This window comes from Arabidopsis lyrata (genome assembly GCF_000004255.2).
Source record: "Arabidopsis lyrata subsp. lyrata unplaced genomic scaffold ARALYscaffold_6, whole genome shotgun sequence".
Taxonomy (NCBI): Eukaryota; Viridiplantae; Streptophyta; class Magnoliopsida; order Brassicales; family Brassicaceae; genus Arabidopsis; species Arabidopsis lyrata.
Window position 1 is genome coordinate 611,367 of NW_003302550.1, and position 10,666 is coordinate 622,032.

Sequence of the window (10,666 nt, forward strand, 5' to 3'; positions counted from 1 at the left end):
GTAGTTTAAAATCATATATTAAAAAGGGCATTCTCATAGTTTTAACATCGAATGTTTTGGCTCTAGAAAATTATTTTTTGGTTTGCAAATAGTGTTGGATCATATATTTGATTTTCTTTTTCTAGGTTTTTATAGCTTACTGCTAAATTTCACATAGCAATAGTATACATTATACAATGTATATAATGAGCCTATAATAAAACAAATCAAATAAATAAACATTTTATGTAATCCCGCCACTTGGGAGACAGATCACTAGTTAGTTGAAATGGAGGCTTTCAAGCTTCGGATCCAACGCACGTAATCTCTCTCTGTCTCTCTCTTTTTCTTTCTCTCTTCTTCTCTCTTTCTCTCTCTAAAACTTGTCTAATGGCAGAGATCTGCTGCGTCAAAGAGATCCAAGAAGAAGACGTAGAGAAGATCCGATTACCGACCCGACCCGAATTAGACATCCCTGACCCTGATCACGAAGATCCAACGGTCAACGAAGAAGATGGGTGCAAGACTCCAACATCGTCCGATCACAAGATTCCGGAGGTGAAGTATACGTTATGTCCACCGGCTCCGAGAAAACCGAAACCGAACCGGTCGTCATGTACGAAACGGAAATTAACGCCGGTTAATGTTGTTAACCGTATACCGATTGATCTGAGCCGTGAGATCGAGATGTTCTTCGAGGATTTGGACCGTAGGATCAAGAAGTCCCGGAAACAATAAGATTATTGCTTTAATTGGTAATGATCGTTCATTTCTAATTCATGACTGTGTGGTGGTAATTTGATCCTTTGAATTTTTCTTCATTTTTTTGTTTGTTTTTCATTTTCTGTATAATTAATTAGCTAATAACAATAAGAAAATTTATGTATCATTTAATTTGGAATTATACAACTGAAACAAAGTCAAAGCTCACATTATAATTTCTTCTTTTCAATTTCAACATTAACTTACGTTTTCAATGCATATGTATTAATTGTCTTTTCTGATTTTGATATGTTTGATTTTTGGAGTAGAGCAAATTTGTAAATGTAATTAGCCCAAAAAACAGCTTGAGGGTAAATTTAGTTTGAATCATGTAATTTTCATTTGGCCAGTTTCAAATTTTCATTATATTATTATGACATATTTAATTTATTTTCCTTTGAAAATAGTATATTTAAGAAAATATACTCCTTCTGGGTCTTAAGCTCACTATGAAGAAGGTAGTCTTAATATTACACAAATATATTTCATATAGAAGTAATTATATTTATTTACCTGATTAGTCTTAATACAATAAAGGCTCAATTTTCCTATATCACACAAATCTATACTATCACATCACTAGAAAAACTATACCTGATCAGTGACAATAATAGATTTAACAAACCTAACTAAGATTTGACAAGAAAAAATAAACTAAAGAATTTCAGTGGAAGCAAACATCCTTCGTAATGGATCATGCTTCCTGCTTTGGGTACACCTTGTTATGATCGATGGATAGATTAATATTTTATACACCTCTATTATGTGTGTGCCATTGTGATGTATACAGGGTTAAAATGCACATCAATCAAGGAGAATATCGTTAAATTCCATAAATTTTCAGAATTTATTAGATACATATATTCTTCTACTTTCATGTGTGGTATACTGATAAACTATTCCTGTAACGGAGCTGACCGCAATAATAATTTATTAACATTACTTAAATATAAAAATAAATAAATAATAATCTCTTTTATTAGCTCTTAATCTAAAACACAAGAGTAAGTTACTCTAGTTGACACATACAAAATTTATTTTCTCTTTAATTTGAAATGCAACCACTTAGGCAAAATACTTTCTAAATATCATAAGCATATCTTTTACTCATGTACACATTACTTTATAAATTAGAAATTTTTTGATTTTGTGTTATTCTCAACATTAATCTTAAAATTAATTTCAAAACCATTTAATATCATGTAATAAAAATATGCCCCTGCCATAGTACTAGTTTATGTAATATTGTGTGCTGGGTTTAGCGATGGCGTGTTGTTTAATGTATCCCATTGCAATGAATCGATGATGTTTTATATTTTTTGCTTTCAAGCTTTTCTAACTTAGGGATTGAAAATAATGGTTCTTCCACGCAAAGCAGCATATCAAAAGATCGGATGACGACTCAGCAGAAATTGGCAAATGACGATGAATATAATCTCCCGTTAACTTTTTGAAAAACTAGTGTCATATTATCTAGTATCTACGGTACTCCGATTATGCAAACACTTACAATTAAAATTAAATTTTATATATATTCATACGAAGAAAATATAACGTACTAACAACATTATATATAGAACTAGTTAAGACCCAATTCCACAAGCTTAGTTTCTCTCTAGTAAAACAAAAAACAGTTTGAAATCAGAGGAACCATGCTAGACATTTTGGACAACACAAGAGTCGCGGAGACCGGAGATTCTCACTACTGGTACTGGATGCTTGGTCTGGTTTTCCTGATTTTCTTTTTAATCATCGTGGTTACCCTCGTAAGAAATTGGTGTGGTGGTCGTCGACACAGGAAGGTTCATCCTATGACTGATGACAAGAAATGCAAATGGGTAATGTGAATTAGACGTATAGTTTTTATATTTACTTATAAATAAAAACATTATCGTCATTAAAACCATCAGTATATATATATATATATATATATATATATATATATATATATATATATGTATCTCCTATCTCTTTCGTAACCTCTGAAGTGAAGCTGTGAAGGAATCATGAACAAAATAAAGCGTCTTTTTTTTTTTTGTCTTTTTTGATAAAATGTATGGAAATCTTGGTCTACTCAAGAAAGGTTTATACTTTATAGTATAGCTCAATGATGTAATAAGATATTGAAGTTATAAGAATCTATATTTCGTCGTTAATCTTTCAAGAACTATTTGGGCTTGAAGAACATATATATAATGATCAGTGGGCCGACATTTTCATATATTATTAGGAATGTGGCCTAACTTAACCCAAAAGCTAGCTCAAGAGTTAAGGATTGCCACATCCTTTATATATTACCCAAAGATCTTAATCCTAAGCAATGTGGGACATTCTAATAGGTCTCCTCGAGATGTGGGTGGGAAACGGTCCAACGGGAAACAGCCCAAGCCCAACATCTCGGAAATACAACAAGACATGCCACTTATATGGGCCACATAGGTGGGAAACCATTTGTGTGGGAATTTGCTTGTTGGGCCAACCTTGGGCTCTGATACCATATTAGGAATGTGGCCTAACTTAACCCAAAAGCTAGCTCAAGAGTTCAGAATTGCCACATCCTTTATATATTACCCAAAGATCTTAATCCCAAGCAATGTGGGACATTCTAATACATATACTTCTTGAATTATTATATAGAATTCGGCAACATAAATAGTTTCGGAAAAGTTTGGAGTGATCGAAATACGTCTTTCCAAGCTGAATTATACTAGTGATCAAGCTTGAGAGTTGAGACCATCAGATTGAATCAAGCTGGCCCAAGATTGGTCTAAAAAGCTCTCTCATCTTCTCTCTTGCAAGTCTTTCCTCGCTCGATCAATCAAGCTGGCCCAAGATTGGTCTAAAAAGTTCTCTATCAATTTTTTTTTTTTTTCTGAATGAAGGACAGTATCGACAGTTTATTAATTTATTTCACTGAATAAAATGTACACCCTTTTAGACAAAAAAATTTTTTTTGGTGTTTTCATCATTTTTAATATATTAAATTCATGGTAATGAAAAATTAAAAAAAAAAAGAAAGTGTGTTAAGGACTTTTGTTAACACGCTTTCTTTTGTCGTCACAACACACTTATTTAAAAATGGAAAATGGTAAAGATTCGGAGTATCCCACTAAAAGGATAAGTAATTTAAAAGTTAGAAAATATATTTTAACGAATTAGTATATCACATAACGGAAATTGAAACTAAGCAGTGCGGTTAAATACTTAAATCAATGTTCCAAAGTCGTGATATAGGAGGAAAATTTAGTTGATGGAAGTAGTCAAGTAGAAGTACGTAACTTCTTATAAGTTTTACAGAAACAAACTTGGATATATATTCATATTTTCATATATTAGTATCTGAGATAAATTTAGCTATAATGCTCATTTATTAACACTTTTTAATTATATAATTATATTTCCAGTCTAGATAGCCTTACGTTCACTATCTTTTTTCTTATAAAAAAAAAAGACACCCTTAAGATTGAATTGAGGAAGCAATACATAGTTGGTTGTATACACAAACGATAAACATATATGTTGAATCATTGGTGAACATAAAACAACTAGTCCAATAATTTATTTATTATTTCTTATAATAACCAAGCACATAATTTCTTTTGTAATGTTAGATTCAACAAGAATCTCCTCCCTCTCCACCAAACAGAAACAAATGTTCTTTTCCCTTTCTCAATCCATAACATTTGTCATTGTCTAATAAATATTCTAATTTAGATCTTTTACTTCTCTTGAACTTGTAACTAGAATCAATGACGAGAAGGTCTCGAACGCGTGCTGACGCCATATCATCTTTATCCTTTTCTGGTCGATGACCATTACCCATTGGTGGACTATTGCCGGAAGGAGAAGTCTTGACTACTCCTCCAACTCCAACAATATTCACACCATCACTTATCACATCAAATAGTTCCTTTGGCCAATAACCAATGTGTATATCTTTTCCTACGTTTTTTATATCTGATACCCACCAATTTCCTGTTTTTTTATCCTTTAATAGATAATTAAAAAATACAAATGTTAGATTTGATATATATTAAAAACACACAGAGACACATAAAACTATTTAGTAAAGCGAAGAAAAATATGAGTTACCTGTTGAAAATTAGAACCAATGTTTCTTTTACCTTCAGGAGCTTCAGGTAAAGGCCCACTTATAAGATCTCTTTTTGACACTTGAACAAAACCAGGACATACTGTATTATAACACCCTGTCCCATTGGCACCCTATCATTAACAATTCATATAGATTAATAGAATTCTTGTGACAAAATATAGTTTAGCAGTAACTGTAAATTTCTAAAAGAAGTACATGATTGTTAAATAACAGTAAGGAAAAACATATGGCACTAAAAATAACTAGCTAAATCAAAAGATTTGCCCTTAAATTTCATATATAATTTGTTTTGATGGTGACCATAGATTTATGGATATTCATTCCATAGTTTCTATAAGTTATAGCTTATAATATAGTATTCTTCCTCTATCATTAGGATTGGAACTCAGGATCCCATGGTATTGCTCTTCCCCACGATCTCTCTAGTACAAATCTACCAATACTAGGTGCTTTAGAGTAGATTTTGAAATTTGGTTTGTATTAAGGTGGTAAAGAGTGAAATGTTTAATAGATTTACCTTAAAATATCCATAACCCCATACGCGTCCATCACCAAATAAACTTGGATTTATCTGAGTCAAATTAAGACATTTTATTCTTAAAATCATATGATTTATCAAAAAATAATTATATAAAAAATATATATATTATAAACAGTAACTTACCATCCAACCGGTTTCAATAAAATTATCTATGTTGTTTACTCGACTGCCAGCATATACGTGAGCATATGAAACTTGGTCCCGACTAACGTTTAAGTCATGTACACTTATATAAGATGCTGTACCATAGAAAGGACTCTGACCGTTGCCTTTCAATCTAACTCCGGCAAACTTGAAATTCCAAAATTTTTAATAGGCTTAAAAATGTGTAACTAAAGTAACTGAAAGTAGAATAATAAAGATATAATTGAGTGCTTACATGTATTCCATGACTTTGCATTGTGAACGGATTGAAATGCTTTTCTCCAAAATATTGGGCATTTGCAACATACTCTTTTGTGTGTCTCAATATAGGAACTGTTCCGTTTGGACAATCGATGATTGTTTTGAATATTTTGCGTTCGACTTGATTTTTTGATTTAGGGATTAGAAAAGATGGTTCCATCTACATTAGTCACATATATATATTGTCACACGATAGATTGGTGATGTGAGAGATTAAATCATATTTGGTTATAAAAAGCTACAATTAACTGTTGAGAAAAGAAAAGATACAATTAAGTTTTGTATGATAAATTTTAGATGAAAAAAATACCTGAATTTTGTGATTTTTGAGTAGTGGATGATTTAGCGAAGGTTGTTTGTAAATATCCACACAATCATATATCATCTTCTCATTTAACTATGAAAATAATGTATGAGATCGATATATATCTCAATCTCATAATTTACGTATAAAAGATCAAAATAATGATTAATATTATATACATTAATACATATTTTAACTTACCTTGATAGATTTCCAACTTTTAGTAGTTTCTCGGGATTGCACAAAAGAGAATGAGACTAGAAGTGCAAAGAGTTTGAGAATGAAATCCATGGGTTACAGATCAATATTTTGGAAGTTTTTTTAGTAGTATTTTTTGTTATACCTATATATTTGAGATCAGACACAACACTAGTATTTATAATAACTAGAGATTTTTAACCGTGGTTTGGGTTTATATACATAAAAAGGTTTTTGTTAATTTTCTATTGGTAAACTTTAATTTTTAATTAAAAAAATTATTACTATACACTTTAATTGTGTTTAGTGTGTTCAGATTTCATATAACTTTTTCCTCTTTTTATTGGTCTACTCTGATTTGTTTTTTTAATACATGTATATTCGTATTTGGTCCACTTAGGTTTGACACGTGGCGAGTTATAAACCGTCAGATTATGGGATATCAAAAGTCACACTTGATTAAGAATGGCAGGGATCCCTTGATTCTCTCCTTTCCACAACTCTCCCTCCAAAACAAAAATCATCACAACGAGAGAAAACTTTGAAATCCAAAAAAAAAAAAGACGAGAAATTTGAATTTATTGGGAAACAAAAAGAAGAAGATCTGGAAGTTTCTATGAACAGTAATGGCGAATCAAGGCGGCGAAAACGGGAAATTGGAACGGAAGAAGACGATGACGATGAATTGGGCGGGGTTAGGCGAGGTTGAAGACGACGACGATCATTTTTTCGATAGCTCTAATCGTATCTCCACCGTTGTGCCTTTGGATTTAGCATCATCTTCAGATGAGGAAGAAGGTGAGTTTGATGATTGCCGGATCTCGTTTTCTTCTAACGTATCGTCCTCCTCTCGCGCTGCTCCTACGCCGGATATGTCGCCGGATTATGATATTTGGATGTCGGCGCCGGGATCTATCACGGAGCGTCGTCGTCGGCTTCTTAATGGAATGGGACTTGAATCTAAGAAGACTATGCTCGGAGCTATCTCGATTCAACGCGTGAGTGAACCTGTTGCGGCGGCGGGTGTGTGCTCTGGTTCTCGCGTTGCGGAAGCGAAGGTGGAGGAGTCAGATCATAATTCTCCGGTGAATCAACGAGTTCATCGATCTCCGTCGATGTCGGTTTTGCTTGTACGGTCTAGATCTGATTCCGATATCGAAGCGTCTTCTGCTGAGAAAAAGAGGAAAGAAGAGATGTTAGGGAAAACGTCGAAATCGCGATTAACTAGAACCGCGTCTGCGATTGGAGCTCCGTGTGCGAGAATTTGTCCCTACTTCACCCAAACGCAAGCCTCGCCGCCGGACGCACCAAACGGTCATCAGTCTCAAGGCCAACGTAGTGGTGCGTTGCTCTCTTCGGTAGTTTCCAATACTCGTTTTAGTGCTTTTTTCTTGATCAAGAATCTTGACACTGGGAAAGAGTTCATTGTGAAGGAGTATGGTGAGAATGGAATGTGGAATCGGCTTAGTGATTTGCAAACTGGTAAGCAATTGACAATGGAAGAATTTGAGAAAAGTGTTGGCTATTCATCTGTTGTTAAGGATCTTATGAGACGAGAGAACGCGAATTCGACGATGGATTTTAGGAAATTCAATTCGTATGTGTCAAAGAGTTTGAGAGTAAGTAAGAAGAGAGGAGCTGCTTTGTTAAAGAACATAAAGGACGTTGCTCATTCTATGAGCTCTTCTAAGGTTTCAGAGAAAGAGAAGGATTCAACTGGTAGTGGTACAAGTAGTCCAAAAGTAGCGGAGAAGAACAATGAGCAGGCAAATCAATGGGTGAAAGTGAGGCATTCAGGGAAGTCTCATAAAGATTTAAGTGCTTTGCATATGTGTCAAGAGATTCAAGCTCATCAAGGAGGTATTTGGACTATGAAATTTAGTCCAGATGCACATTTATTAGCAAGTGCAGGGGAGGATTGTGCAATTCATGTGTGGGAGGTTCAAGAATGTGAAATCATGTCAATGAGTGAAGGGAGCTTGACACCGATTCATCCTTCAATGTCTGGTTCCACGGATAAATCGTCTACCGAATGTGATGCTGCAGAAGTGTCACAGGATAAGAAGAAAAAAGGGAAAACTTCAACGAGTAAAAAAGGAAACCAGATACCAGATTATGTCCACGCGCCTGAAACTGTGTTCTCATTGTCAGATAAACCAATTTGCTCTTTCACTGGTCACTTGGATGATGTTCTGGACTTATCCTGGTCTCGGTCACAGGTTAGTTTACGGTCATTTTTTGCCAACATTAATGAAAGCAGCCATGAATTTCTATTGACATAGTTAATCATTGGTTGCCATATATACACAGCTATTGCTCTCATCTTCCATGGACAAAACTGTGCGGTTGTGGGATATTGAAACTCAAAGTTGTCTAAAACTATTTGCCCACAATGACTATGGTAAGAAAGGAAATATAATTCAATACTCATATTCCTTAAATTTCATATGGTTTTGGGAAATTCATGTCTTCCTCTATGGTTTTTAGTTACTTGTGTACAATTCAATCCACTGGATGAAGATTACTTCATCAGTGGCTCCCTTGATGCCAAGATCCGTATATGGAACATATCAAACCGTCAAGTCGTTGAGTGGAATGATCTAAAGGAAATGGTTACCGCGGTTTGTTATACTCCTGATGGTCAGGTACATAATTCTCCTGAACTGTCACCAGCATATACTTGCATTAACGAGCTGGTATTGATATCTCTATGCTCTTTGGTAGGCTGCATTTGTTGGTTCAATTAATGGGAATTGCCGGCTTTACAGTGCAGAGGGTATATTTGCTAAAGACTCATTCTATTTTGAAAACCATGTCTATTAACCTTTAATTCGTCATAAAGTTAATAGACTCATTCTAAACTTTTTCTCTAATGATTGATCAGATTGCAAGTTGGAACAAACAAACCAGATAGATCTGCAAAACAAAAAGAAAGCTCAAGCTAAAAAGATCACAGCCTTCCAGGTTTCATTCTTTTTTTTGAAAACGTGTACATTGTTGTTTTTTTGCCTCTAGAAGATTCTTACTTACCATTGAGTTTGCATATAACAGTTTTCTCCAATTAATCCATCAGAAGTGCTTGTAACTTCCGCTGATTCACGCATTCGGATTCTCGACGGTACTGAACTTGTTCAAAAATTCAGAGGTATGTAACTGAAACAACTCCATTTGCTTCTTCGTTCCATTTCACAAACTAACATTTCTAAATCTCCTATTGATACATAAACCAGGCTTCAAAAACATTAATAGTCAAATGACAGCATCTTACACAGTAGATGCTAAGCACATTGTCTGCGCAAGCGAAGACTCACAGGTTTACGTGTGGAAACACGAGGAGCCACGACTAGGAATCACCGGTAGAAAAACCGTCACCATGTGTACTTCTTACGAAACCTTCCCGTGCAAAGATGTTTCAGTGGCAATCCCGTGGAACGGCGTTGTAAAAGGCGAACCACCATCCACACAAACTCAGTCTAAAAGAAACCCAAAGAAAACTTCAACTACTACTACAACTACCCCGGAAAACGCGACCACGAGTAAAAAATCAGGCCTCCCACCGTTACCTAAGAAAAACAATGACGGCACCGCAGATGGAGCAACAGAACAACATCAAGATGATGATCCCGCAACGCAGATTCCGCAAAACGAATCAGAGAACAACACAGGAGAGTCACTAAAGCATGGGGATTCACCTTCTATATCAATCTCCTCTCGGATTTCTTCTTGGTCTTGGTTTGATAGTAGTGGCAGTCATGGAACACATTCAGTTCAGCCAACAGCTTGGGGAATGGTGATCGTTACAGCCACGATCAAGGGCCAAATCCGAGCTTACCAAAATTTCGGATTGCCCCGCAGGGTTGGTCGTCAAGGCTCTCTGTTTTGACACAACCGCGCTCAATTATTGTACATATATACGGTGTATTATGTATAGTTCTCATGTATTCATGTATAGTCATACTGAGTTTAATTTAATTTGTATACTGTATAGTCACAAAACAAGACGAGACTTGATATATAGAGATTCTATACTATGATGCGAGAGCCACATTACCGTATAGAGAGTCTCACACCCACACTCAAGTAGTCAAGTACTTTAACGCATGAAGATAAGATACATCCAAAATTTGGATTCTAAATAGTCTAAACGTGCTCAAAACATCAAAACTTTTCATGCTAGATTTAGACTATAGCATGAAAATGTATTAAATTGGGAAAAAAATCTGTTTGAGTAGTTGAGTTTTTTTTTTTTTTTTTTTTAGTTGAGTTTTATGTTGGATAATTCAAGACTTAAAGAAGAAGTTATCTCTTAGAAGAAGAAGCTTCTAGAGATAAGTAAGGATATTCACAAATATGTTTTAGATAA

At 34.6% G+C, this 10,666-nt stretch overlaps 3 protein-coding genes across 3 annotated transcripts; 2 read left to right on the forward strand and 1 right to left on the reverse strand.

The window, feature by feature from the left end:
- The first annotated feature begins 306 nt into the window (after positions 1-306).
- Positions 307-883, forward strand: LOC9309119 (cyclin-dependent protein kinase inhibitor SMR3). The gene has a single exon (XM_002870925.2). It carries the CDS (start codon positions 370-372, stop codon positions 715-717), a length of 348 nt encoding a protein of 115 aa, XP_002870971.1. The 5' UTR covers positions 307-369; the 3' UTR covers positions 718-883.
- A 3,326-nt stretch (positions 884-4,209) lies between these two features.
- On the reverse strand, positions 4,210-6,498 carry LOC9307042. Its single transcript, XM_002873005.2, has 7 exons — positions 6,307-6,498; positions 6,112-6,198; positions 5,776-5,961; positions 5,520-5,687; positions 5,373-5,426; positions 4,834-4,965; positions 4,210-4,729 (listed from the first exon to the last, which is right to left on the reverse strand). The coding sequence occupies exons 1-7, from the start codon at positions 6,394-6,396 to the stop codon at positions 4,355-4,357; spliced, it is 1,092 nt and encodes a 363-aa protein (XP_002873051.1). The 5' UTR covers positions 6,397-6,498; the 3' UTR covers positions 4,210-4,354.
- A 223-nt stretch (positions 6,499-6,721) lies between these two features.
- Positions 6,722-10,331, forward strand: LOC9309120 (WD repeat-containing protein 44). Its single transcript, XM_002870926.2, has 7 exons — positions 6,722-8,522; positions 8,614-8,704; positions 8,791-8,948; positions 9,028-9,079; positions 9,188-9,267; positions 9,355-9,448; positions 9,534-10,331. The coding sequence occupies exons 1-7, from the start codon at positions 6,930-6,932 to the stop codon at positions 10,184-10,186; spliced, it is 2,721 nt and encodes a 906-aa protein (XP_002870972.1). The 5' UTR covers positions 6,722-6,929; the 3' UTR covers positions 10,187-10,331.
- Positions 10,332-10,666: the final 335 nt, after the last annotated feature.